At 39.7% G+C, this 13,209-nt stretch overlaps 1 protein-coding gene across 1 annotated transcript in view; it reads right to left on the bottom strand.

The window, feature by feature from the left end:
* The window catches only part of CACNA1C (calcium voltage-gated channel subunit alpha1 C), a 752,540-nt gene extending 744,120 nt beyond the window's left edge, over positions 1-8,420 (bottom strand). Inside the window, exons 1-2 of the mRNA XM_027857289.1 lie at positions 8,105-8,420; positions 3,985-4,088 (exon numbers count right to left, since the gene is read on the bottom strand). Coding sequence (XP_027713090.1) covers positions 3,985-4,088; positions 8,105-8,390 — 390 coding nt within the window. The 5' untranslated portion in view covers positions 8,391-8,420. The remainder of the gene's footprint in view (positions 1-3,984; positions 4,089-8,104) is intronic.
* Positions 8,421-13,209: the final 4,789 nt, after the last annotated feature.

Here is a 13,209-nt window from a genome sequence, read left to right as displayed (position 1 = left end):
CATGTAGATTGTGGGGAGAAGCAAAGATTCATTGGAGTAGGTGTTATAAGAAGTATGAGTCGTCTAGGTGGGCCACCTTTCCATTTTTTAAAAATATATTTTCCTTCTGCTTTCCAGAACAAAGTTCTAAAGAATAAAACCTCTACATGTTCTACACATACACACACATACACACACACACACACACACACACACACAAAATGTTATTATACAAGTATATGTATTAAAATAATTTTTGAAAGAACTCTGGATTAGGGGAAGGGGGTCCTAGAAAGTTTTAATCAAGACTTCAACATTTATGTATTTATTTCCTAATCAATCAACAAGCACTTATTAAGCATCTACTATATGCCAGGTGCTGAATTTTCTTAAAAAATAAAGATTATATGATGGAATACTATTGTGCTATAAGAAATGATGAGCAGGCAGACTTCAGAAAAACCTGGAAAGACTTGTATGGACTGATGCTGAGTGAAGTGAGCAGAACCAGAATGTTGTACACAGTAACAGCCACGTTGTGCAATGGCTAACTTTGATGGACTTGGCCCTTCTCAGCAATGCAAGGATCTAGGACATCCCCAAAGGTCTCATGATGGAAAATGCTGTCCACATCCAGGGAAAGAACTATGGAGTTTGAATGCAGATGGAAGCATACTATTTGCTATTTTTTTTCCTTCTATTTTGTTTCATTTCCTCTTTCTGGTGGTCCCTCCTATTGGTTCTAATTCTTCCTAACAACATCACTAATGTGAAAATACGTTTAATGGGAATGTATATGTATAGCCTGTATCAGATTGCGTGCTGTCTTGGGTAGGGAAGGGGGAAGGGAGGGGAAGAAAAATTTAAAACTCAAAAGCTTATGGAAGTGATTATTGATAAATCAAAATAAATTAATAAAAAAAGATTTTATTGTACACTTTGTACACAATGAGAAAAGAGACACCACAAACATGCAGTGATATCCCCTTAAAAGAAATACACTCCCCTAAAGTACAGAAGATAGAAAATTTTCTTTCTGCACCTACTTCTGGACTATTCTTAAGCTCTAGTGATTGTTCCATGCTACTCTAGAAGAGATGCTTGAGAATGATTGGATTTAAAAAACAGTGGCACAATTACACAGGTACCAGTGGCTTTGCCCTGTATCCAGGCTTCTAAAGAAACACACCAAACCTACACAATTCCAATCCCCTCCAGTGGAAGGGAATATGATTGGGAGTTCTCTTTCTTTGACATCCTTTCAAACTCACTGACAACTTTCCTTCAAAAATTTTCCTAAATCTACTTTCAGCTTGCAGGTTATAAAATCAGGCAATTTTTAAACCCCTCTGACTAGGTGATTACCTGTAAGCATAAAGGTATACTTATCTAGTTCCTTGTCCATTATTGCTACTGTATATATTAGTCTACCTTGTATTCCTTCTTTAGATTGTTTAGATTGATGTTAAGAAACTGGTCCTTATCCTCTATTATTCCCCCGTGCCATGGCCATAGTGAACTCTCAACTCACATAGGCAGAAGCTGGCTGAGTTGTTGAAGCTCAACTCTATTTCCATCTTTCCCACACAACCTCAGCCACCCCCAGGATCTCCACAGATCTCCAGTTCAGAGGCCTTATAATCTAAATATTAGCATAAAGTCTTAGTAAAGGAGCAATATAATCTAAGGAATCAAAAGGGTTCTGGACAGCAAACGGTGCCATGAGGAAGAAAGTCCTTTGCACAAATGATCTCAGAGATGTGATGGAACCCTTACCTTAGAGTCATGTGAGTTATTGGAAAAATAGCTGTTGTTTTCTTCCTAGAACACTACTTAAAGGAGGGGAGTCATGTGTCACATCACAGGTAATGACTGGTTTGAAGAAGGTGAGCTTTGGTGGGGAAATCCGGGGCTACAGGAGTTGCCATGGCAACCAGTCTCTTTCCCCAAATGCACTGCTTTTCTTCCAACTCTCACCCTCAAACCCGCCTAACATCTACAGGTATATCACTTACAGTAAATGGGAAACTGAATCCCTATTCAGTCCCTCCGATTCTTGTCCCCTTGTGTTATCTCACCCTAGTTTTTAAAGGAGCAGTCAAGCACATGGCTGGAAAGCCCTGCTGCTGAGTGGCCTACTGTAGAGATTATCTTATCCCTGCTTAAAATCAGTTGATACAATTCACCCAAAAGCAAGAGTCTGTCATCCTGGACCCTAACATTATTTATGCTTGGAATCCATACAGGAGTCTAAGAAAACTAAGAAAATATCTCTCCCTTCCTTCTCCCTTTTCACAACCATCTCCCTTGTTCTTCTCTCACTCCCTAGAAGACAATGTCAGTCCTCCTCTGATCACCTCCTCCCGCCTTCTGATGGCCAATTAGCTGACAGTTCCCATGGGCCTAACTAAGATTAGAAGCCCCAGGCCTCTCTACTTCAAAACAGCCTTCGCTCAAACCAAATTTTTCAGGAGGAAGGGGATAAAGAAAATCAGTGTCATTTGTAATCAGGGTACTTAAAAAAGGAAATTATAAATTAAGTGACAGAAGTTGCAAGAATCTGACGGGAATTTTTTTTCCCCTCCATGGAAAGAAAGAAAGATAACAAATAAGAGATAAACCAAAAAGAGATAACCAGTAAGAGTTTCTATAATGCTCTCTTCAGATACCATTTGTGAGATAACTCTTCCTTGTATTTATTTTGACATGGAAAAGATGTCTTGCCTGTTAAGGGATGAAGTCACACCTCAGGAAGATAGCGTGAACTGTGGCTAATGCTATTCATCTGTATTCTGGCTTCGTCAGCACTCTACATTCAAGCATTCACAAAGTCGGCTTTGGAACCTCTTCCTGGGACATCCATCCCTACCTCAAGCCCCCAAAAGGCAAAAGCAGCAACCCCAGAAGACACCAAATACTTTTTCCCACATGGATCAGTAACTAATTTGCCAAAGTGTGGAAATGGTTTAAATAGGTATCAAATTTGCTCACTTCAGTGACAACAGGAAATGTCACAATGTTGTTTTTTTTTAAAGAGGAAGAAAAAAGAAAGGAGTAATAAATGGCCAGAGCAGTGATAGCATCTGTACTTGGCAGCAATGTGAAGGACCATTCTGAAGCTTTCCTGCTTGTCATTTTTTAACAATTTCATTGGAATGTCCTATCTCACTGATTAGAGTAAGGTGCTGAGAACATCAGGGAAAGGAGATAGTTTTGCTGACAAAACACTTCTCCCCCCCACATCTCTTTTAAAACAACAGTTATCTGCATTCTGAGGCTTAGGGGGGTTGGGCAAGGCAGATGATTTTTCCCCCTCTGGGCCTATGGAAGAGACACAGCAGATTTTCAGAACCCACTCTAAAGCTTTGTTCCATAACATGCCCAGAATGAGGAGAGTCCTTTGTTATGACTTCACAGCAAGCCAAAAGTAAACACACTCTCTTATTTTTCCACGGAGAGTTCTAACCCCAAATTGTGAGCCTTGGCTCCCTCAGAAACTCTAAGGGAAGGATGCCTTTCCCAAGAAAAGGAATTCTTTCTACCTAAACTTCAATGTGCAAACTGAACGTCCATCAGCAAACTTCCAAAGAACCTTCCCGGCAATTACTCACTAAGCAATGACACCAAAGACCACCTGAGAGGCCCAAACCCCTTTAACAGAGAATGACACAAATAAGACACAAATAAAAGATTTCTCCTGCAAACACCTGCGCTTTTCACTTACAAAGCACATTTCAGGACACTCATAGAAATCTGCTGCTTAAAACACATCATACTCAGAGTTCACTAACATCTAATTGGAATATTCTTTCCTAAAATGAGCTGTGATCAGACAGGTGCTAATTTGAATAAGGAGCAAAACAGAACTGTGGATCTGAACTCCACAGAGCTTTTGTACATGCCAAAGACACATCTTACTTCTCCTGTATTTGCAATGTTCTCTCCATAGTATTGGAGATCACCTCCAGGCTCTGCGTAAGAAAAGAAAAGCATAGACAGACTTACCAGGTTAGAATTGGTGGCATTGGAATCATCTTCTGGAAAGGGAATATAGATCGCTAAGGCCACACAATTGGCAAAAATAGTCAATAAAATAATGATTTCAAATGGTCTGAGGAAGGGAGTTAAGGAAATTACTTCCAAAGAGAATACACACAACACAAACATACACTTTTTTTAAATTAAAGATTCATAAGAATTTTGTTTAAAGAATACATTCCAGGCCCCTTGTATCCTGAAAAGAAACATATGCCTTTTTAAGTGCTTCTGGTGGGTCTCTGCCAAAATTCTTCCTAATATGTCAAAAGCAGTGAAGGCCAGTCGCGTGCCAGAGTAAACATAAATTTCTAAAAAGGTTTTTTTTTTTCACTTTTCTGAACATGGGATTGGGGCTGCTTTTTAAAAGCAGCATCAGCTTCAGTCATCTCTCCTATTCCTCTCAGATCACCTTTTGCCCCTCAGAGGGTTACACCTGCTCATTAGTGACTTGGTAAATCGGGCTTGGAGTTAGAGCAGCTTGAGTGCAGGGGAGGACATGGGAAAGGAGGCAGGGAGGGAGAGAGAGAAAGAGACAAAGGGAGAGAGAAAGAGAAGGATTGATTTTCTCTCATCAAGTCATAGAATGCTAAAACTGGAAGGGGTCTTAGAGACCTCAACATCTAACCCCCTTCAGCATGGTGCAGTGAAAACAATGCTGAATCCAGAGGTCAAGATGGACCTGAGTTCAAATCCTGCCTCTGACCCTTAACATGTATTAGCTATGTGATCTTGGATAAATCACTTAATTTTTCTGAGCTTCAGTTTCACCAACTATAAAATGAGGATAATAATATCTGTAGTAACTACCTCACAGGGTTACTGTGATGATCAACTAAGATAATACATGTGAAGTGCTTTGCCAACAAACCTTACCAAACTATTTAAATGTCAGCCACAAGTACAGCAAATGGGATACAGAAAGATTACGTGACTTGCCCCAGATCACGTATGTGGCACAGACAAGATTAGAATCCAAATCTTCCCAACTCCAATTTCTTCTAGTGATGTTTCCACCACCATGCTGTCCATCCAAATTGCTAAGCAAGGGCAATTAGAGCTTCCTTTGGGGTTGGGTTTCTTTCTTTCTAGGCCAATTTGTTCAAACTGCTAAAGCTAATAAAATTCCGCCCAGCTCCAGATTGGTTTAAATGACACCCCTTGATCCTGCATTTCTTATCTTTGCAGTGGTCCATAGACTCACAGCACTTAGCTGTGGGAGAGAATTTAGATAGCTGATCAAGTCAATTCAGTTCTTCCTATGAGATATAGAGAAGTGGACTGAATTACCAAAGGTCACATGAAAAATAGGGAACAGAGCCAGCAACCTAGCTATCTTAGATAGTGTGCCCATCTATTTGTCAAATGTCACCCCACTGTCTCTACAAAAGTGTGTGGTAGTTAGATCACCAGACCAACCATTATCAGTCCAACCTCCATTTGAACCCTTACCTACCACTCACCATCCTACGCAAGCAGGGCTGGTGTCAAATACTATATCATATCAATGAAATCAATCAAGGCAGAAAGATTAATAGATGTAGGCTAGTTATACCATCTCAGGGTTATCTTCACCTAGTGAGTAGATGATCATTTTTAACCTACTCTCTCTACTTAATGACAGCTTTTGAGCCCTCTTCCTGGCAAGAACAACTGGTCTACCTACCTAACTGTTTTCTTACCTATCCATCTACCCTTCCTAAACATTCTGGGAACATCACCAAGAGCCACTACTAGTAGGAGCTCATCTGTTTGTGCTTAATATTTGTTATGGATTGAATGTTTCTCCTACCAGCCAGGTGGACCCTGACTCTGGTGGATCGTTTTGTCCTTCTCCTCAACCCTCCCATTCCTGACAGGACGTATTACTGTGTTACTGAGAAGTCTAATAGGTTGACCTATGCCCGCAATTAGAGAATGAGATTCATATGGGTTACTGGTATAGGCAAGAGATTTTGCCCAAGCCCCTACCACTGGCTTCTGCTACTTTGATAGCATTCAGGCAAATTTTAAGTCATATAACTACTGCTATTCATTCTACACCCTTGACTATAACTCAATTCTCCATCTGATTTACTTATTTCTTTCTAGGAGAGTACTCTCTTTTGCTATTCCCTCATATTTCTAAAGCTTGTACTTTGTTCATTTTATCGCACACTAGTGATTCTTGATAGGATAGTCTCTTAAGCATATGATGGATTTCTCTCTATCCCAGCATTCTTCTCCTCCTCAGAAACCATTCTTAGTATTTAGAACTGAAAGGGACCTCAAAGTTCTTGTAATCTAACCCTCTGATTTTACAAATGGGAGAACTAAGACCCAGAAATAGGAAGAAGCCTCCCTATGGTCACACAACTAGCATGTAGTAGAAACAGGATTTTGCCTAAGTCCTCTGAGCCCAAATATAGTATGTTCTTTCCATAACTTTTTCTGCCAATGTGAACTTCCTTAGAAGGAGAGCTCTGGGCTTAGAGTATATGATGAAGAGCTTTCAAGAAATACTATTAGAAGCAGGGGTATGCTGGTAAATGTTTAACAACCAGCTCTCCAAAAACCAGGACACACTTTTCATCTGCATTATTAACATTTTCTTCATCACTTTCTAGACAAGCAATAAAATAATAAATCAAGACCTGATTTGTAGCAGCTGCTAATTTCCAAGGCATAAATGTCCACACTGAAAATTTAATAATTGGTTCACGTGAGCTGGTACAAGCTGGCTCCAGCACACTTCTGGGCAGAGGCTATAAAATGGGGTGATAATAGCACCTGTCTCCTAGTGTTGCTGTGAAGAAAAAAATGAGATCATATCTGCAAAATATTTTGCAAATCTTAAAGAGCGATATAAATCCTAGCTATTGTTATTACTGAGAAGAGTGCCTGAATGAAGACAATCTTTCACTTCATCCTCTATATCAATGACTTATAATGCCATAGAGGGCACCACTCCCCAGCCTCTAACTGCCTGCAAGTACCTACTTCTTAGCGTCCTATTAAGCAGCACAACAGGGATTGATGGGTTACTCATACCAGAGCCCTAGGCCCCTGCACTAAGAGGTGACAATGGCCAATGTCTTCTTTTTCTAGGTTGATATTCTCTCTAACACCAGAAAGACTGGGTCATGAAACCACCCCCAGATCTGTTAAGAGTGAAAGGAAGGGGAAGAAGGGAAGCAAGGGAAGACCCAGTCAAAGAGAAGATAGACAACCAACTCATTTGGGGGAAGGAGGGGGTCATGGAGAATAATTCACTTTACAGCACAGTATAATGGAAGGAAGAACAGGCTGGAAGTCAAAGATCTGGGCTCAAGTACTGACATGGGGGCTGACCACTTCTGTCACCTTGTTCAAGCTACCTTTTCAGCCTATTTTCTCACCTATAAAATGGAAATAGTACCTACACGTATTATCTACTTCACAGAGTTCCTAGGATTGAGACTGGGAGAGGGTCTTCGAAGGCCATCTGGTCCAATACTCTGATTTTATAGGTGAGGAAACTGAGGCCCAGAAAGCTTATGACCAAGGTTACATTTGTAGTAAATAGTAAATAGTAAAAAAAAAAAAAAAGTACAAATTTACATTTGTAGTAAATAGTAAATACAAATATGTTTATTTGTAGTAAATAAATTTGTAGTAAAAATAGGATTTTACCCCAAGTCCTCTGACCCCAAATCCAGTACTCTTTTTCCTACACTATGCCATAGTAAATAGGAAGAAAATGTTTTATAATCTATAAAATGTTATATAGATGCCCTAAAAGTTATTATTATTTCCTATCTCTGAAAGTTAGACATTGTCTATAGATTCTGCTTAGGTTTCTGTTTTCTAAGGGCTAGTGCTATCAGGAGTGACAGATCATTCAATAATAAATATCTAGCTCCCCCCTCTGTTTTTACAGATTAGGAAACTGAGGCCCAAGGAAGTTAAGCGCCTTGCCCAAGCTCACAGAGATGGCAGACACTGGAGGCAGAATTAGATCCCAGGTCCTCTGACTCCAGAGCCATGCTCCTTGCCCCACTGCTTCCCCAAAGTAAACACTGCTAGCAGGAAAAGAGCACAAACATACTGCCCAGACCACGCCCAAAAGGATATTTCCATTCAACAATGCTTATGCATGCTCTCCGGATGGGGTTTTTCAGGGTCAAGCACAGCAATGCACGGGGTGGGCGAGTGGCCGTTGTGCTCCCTTGCTTCTTCTGCTTCCCATATTGCTGCCGTTTCCTCTGAGTGGAGCTGGCGGTGGAGATGGTAGCGTTGCCAGCACTGCCCATCAGCTTGGCTTGCCGGGCGGCATCAATGGCCGCCTGCCATGAGAGGGCTGCTCCTGGGGTGGGGATGTGCTCAGGGGCAAGCCCTGCTGCGGCATTGGCATTCATGTTGGCATGAGCTGGGCGAGGGCTCCCATAGTTGGAACCTGCAGAAGGAAATCGGAGAGAATAAAAAGGTTACTAAGGAAGAAACAGGGGAGTTTTGGAGCATCACGTCTCAAGAACTCTTTTAATTGCACAAAATGGAGAGCTAAAGGGAAGGATGTAGAGAATTGATAGTGGGGGACACCTAAGTTTGGAGTAATGGAAGAAACACTGAATTGAGTGATAAGAGACTTACCCGAGTGATTTTAGGCAAAACCCTTTAGTTGTTGCACCTAGTTTCTCCATGGTGAAAGGAGAGACTTAAACTAGGCTTTGGGTCTTTCCATCAATAGAGCTAGGTTCATATTAATGCAAATAATGAATCCCCTGAAGTGGTCACGTTATTTGAACTTGCACTGCATATTTCCATTGGGCTGGAACCAATTACCATATTTTACATAATTATAAATTCAAACAGTGCAAATTCAAATACATGTCACAACCTCAGGAGATTAATTATTCTACTACTCACGACCTACATCACAAGTCAAGGACTTGTGATTTTTTGATTCAGTCAATAAACATTAAGCATTCTATTATGTGCCAGGCACTGTGCTAAGTACTGGGGATACAAAGAAAGGCAAAAAGCAGTCCCTGCTCTCAAGGACTTCACAGTCTAATAGAGGAGACAACATGCAAACAACTATGTACAAACAAGCTATTTACAGGATAAGTAAGAAATAATCAGCACAGGGAAGACGCATCCTATAGAAGGTGATAATTTAGGAAGCCAGGAAGGCAGAAAATAAGAAAGGAAAGCATTCCAGGCATGAGGAACGACCCACAAAAATACCCAGACTCAAGAGATGAAGTGTATTGTCCGAGGAACAGTAAAGATGCCAGTGTCACTGGATCACAGAGTACTTGGAGGAGAGTAAGGTATAAGAAGACTGGAAAGGAAGAAAGCAAGAGATTATGAAGGGCTTTGAATGTGAAAGAGAAGATTTTATATTTGATCTTAGAAGTGATAAGGGGCCACTAAAGTTATTGAGCTGGGCAATGATGTAGTCTGGCCCGTGCTTTAGGAAGATCACTTTGATATCTCAGTGGAGGATAGCCTGGAGGGAAGGGATTTGTGGCAGAAGACCAAAACAGCAGGCTACTGCAATAGTCCAGGCATGAGGGGATGAGGGCTTGCATCAGGGTGGTGGCAGTATCAGAGAAGCAAAAGGGGCATATTCAAGAGATGCTGCAAAGGTGAAATTAACAGGCCTTGGCAACAGATTGAATATGGTGGGATGAGATGAGGAGTTAAGAAAGATACCTAGGTTGTAAGCCTGATGGACTAGGAGGAGAGTAGTACCTTCAACAGTAACAGGGAAACTGAAAGGAAGTAGAGTTTTTGGGGAAAGATAATGAGTTCAGTTTTGGACGTGCTGAGTTTAAGATGTCTACAGGACATCCAGTATGAGAGGTCTAGTAGGCAGTTGGAGTTGTCAAAGTGGAGGTCAGCGTAAAGGTTAGGGCTGGATAAGAAGATTTGGGAATCATCAGCACAGAGATGATAATTGAATTCAACTGGCAAAATCACCAAGTGAAATAGCATAACAGGCAAAACAAAAAAGGGCCTAGGACAGAGTCCCATGGCATGACCCGGACGAAGATCCACCAAAGGAAACAGAGGAAAAGTGGCCAAATAAATAGAGGAACCAGGAGAGAATGGTGTACAAAAAACCTAGACATGAGATGGTATCAAGGAGAAAGGGAAGTGACTGACACTGTCAAAGGCTGCAGAGAAGACAAGAAGGATGAGGACTGAGAAAAGATCATTAGATTTGATAGTTAAGAGATTGTCAGTACCTTCGGAGAGAGCAGTTTCAGTTGAATGATAAGGTCAGAAGCCAGATGGCAGCAAGTTAAAAAGGAGTGAGAGGAAAGGAAGTGAAGGCACCTATTGTAGACAGCCTTCTCAATGAGTTTTTGCCACAAACAGGAGGAGAGATATGGGACAAATAGCTGGAAGGGATGAGAGTTTTTTGAGGATGGAGGAGACATTAGCATGTCAGTAGGGAGTAGGGAATGAACCAGTAGACATGGAGAGACTGAAAGTTATTGAGAATTGGCAATGATACAGGGGACAATCTGCTGGAGAAGATGGGTTGTGCATACAGAGAGTTTTGCCTTGGCAAGAAGAACGGCCACCTTTTCATGTGAGATGGCATGAATAACATGAGTATGTTTGCATTATGGAGTCCATTTATGGACAATTTAGAAAGAGACCTCACTTCTAGCCACTAGACCTTGTAAGAAGTTCTTCAATTTTCAAATTGAGAGATTCTCTGAGACCAGCCTACTCATATTACTCCCTTCCAACTCTTCCATTACCTAACCAAAATGGATGACTCTGTGCACCCAAACACACTCTATCCTTTCCTACCTCCATACATTCACTTACATTGTGCCTGGGAATGCCTTCTTTCCCCCTTTGCACTTGCTGAATTCCTACCCATCCTTGCAAATACATTATAAAAGAAGCTTTTTCTAATACTCCATCAAGAATGCCATTTCTCCACTCATACCTCACATTGCATTTTGTTTTATACCTAATAGTTCTATATGTGTCTTATCTAAGCGATAATATCCAAACCATTCTTTACTATCTGTAGGGATGGTATTCAAACTTAGTATCCATCAAAAATGTCAACTCTCCCATTCTTCCTATTGTTTGCTTGTGCTTTCATTATTATCTTCAATTTGTGGTTTAACTTTACAAGAATCTTTTTCAGCTACTTGTTTATTTTAAAAGCAGGGCTAGTTTAGTTAAAACTAATAATATAATCTGTAAATCCACTTAACTGGGCACATGTAAACTGCAATATGCTTAAAGCAAACAAATAAGTTGAGTGTGTCACTGTCAACCTCTCAAGTTGTGTAATTAACACCAGTCCCTTAGAATACCGCATGTGATACATGACTGCCTGACATATGAGGGTGCCAAACGTTAATTTAAATATTAAATCAGTATAAAGCTTAATTTTGTCTTGGTTAGATGAGATAAATATAAGTAGAACACCTAGCACGATATTCTGAATACAGTAGGTCCTTCATTAATATCTGTTGAATTTTGATGAATGAACTCTTAATAGTACCCAGCAGTTTGCTGGTAGAATCAAACTTAGAACTCACAGCTCTCCAGATTTTGTATGATTGTTCAGCCACCTTCCCTCCCCGGATGAATGAATTTGCAGTGCTCTGTGTCATGGCACATATCAAGGATCTCACATACAGCTTTACAGCAGAACATTTCAGTTCCTTGCTATTAAATTGAGGAACATCCCTCAGCTCCATTCTGCTACAACACCTCTTCACACTCTCTTCTCTTCTTGATAGCCCTGTTTAGGTCATTACTCCTTAGCTTACATCAGTCATCTCTAAAATTTTTGATCATGTGCACCACTGGTAAAAAATAAAATAAAATAATTTGAGCATCCACCCCAAATACATGTATGTTAAAAATTGATGAGATCAAGATGAAATAAATAATATTTTAAATTTTTTACTTCATTTTGTCAATGGTTGTCAATGGTGGCTCAGTAAATAGAGTGCTGGGCCTGGAAGCAGGAACACTCATTTTCCTGAGTTCAAATCTCGCCTCAGACACTTATTATCTGTGTGACCCTGGGCAAGTCACTTAACCCTGTATGCCTCAGTTCCTCATCTGTAAAATGAGCTGCAGAAGAAAATGGGAAACCATTCCAGTATCTTAGCCAAGAAAACCTTAAGTGGGGTCACAGAGAGTCAGACATGACTGAAAATATGACTTAACAACAACTATTACAATTGTACCATAAATGTAACAATTGTACAATAGTACCATAAATGTTACAATTGTACAATCTTTTGGCTGTCACTAAAAGTTAAGTTAAATGATTTTCCCATGGTGACCCAACTAATAAATATCAGAGTCTGGATTTGAAGTCAATTTTTATTCCAATTTCAATATTCTATTATATAGCTATTAGTCTAGCTATAGATACTGATATAAACATAAATACAGATCAATCAAATCAATCAACAAATATTTATTAAGCACCTACTTTGTGCCAGGCACTGAGCTAAGTGTTCGGGAGACAAAAAGAGGTAAAAGATAGTCCCTGCCCTCAAGGAGTTTAAAATCTAATGCTATATAAATACACATATATATTCATATTCTATGTTTTTTATTTAAAACCAGAAATACCATTATCAATGTGCTAATATGGAATATTAATAAAAATTAATAAGAGCAATGTGATTGAGTAAGCTTCATTACTTTTTAAAATCTTCGTTTAATACTTTGTGATACACCAATCTCGTTCTAAGTTCAGTTTATTTTGCTTCTTAGTTTTAATGTCTGGAATAACTGATATGTAGATCCAAACAAAAGTCTATTGGCTATCTTGACTAACTGTGGTAGTCATTTTTCAACCAATCTACCAATTATACAAAGGTTTGTATTGAAATTCAGCTAGTGAATTTCCATATTGCCTGATATCAATCAGCTGTTCTTGCGAACTAATTGGAAGGTATGCATTTTCATATTTTTTTAATAAATGGGTTCAAAATTCACTTAAACTCTTTATTTGGAAGATTTTTAAACAAGTGAGGAGATGTTATTTCCAAGTGGGTTAAGCTTGCAGACTTGTATACCTGCACAGGTGACAGCACATCATTTTGGCAACAAAAGATTAATTCTTAAATCTCTTGTGAATCATAATGGCTCCATACTATCATTAGGTACCATCTCAAGGCATATTATATACTTAGAGCAAGGTTCATCATTAGTGATAGTAGATATAAATAC

The sequence above is a fragment of the Vombatus ursinus genome, unplaced genomic scaffold (genome assembly GCF_900497805.2).
Source record: "Vombatus ursinus unplaced genomic scaffold, bare-nosed wombat genome assembly UNPS02012082.1, whole genome shotgun sequence".
NCBI lineage: Eukaryota > Metazoa > Chordata > Mammalia > Diprotodontia > Vombatidae > Vombatus > Vombatus ursinus.
Note: the sequence above shows the minus strand (reverse complement) of the source record. Positions and strands in the feature narration are given on the sequence as shown.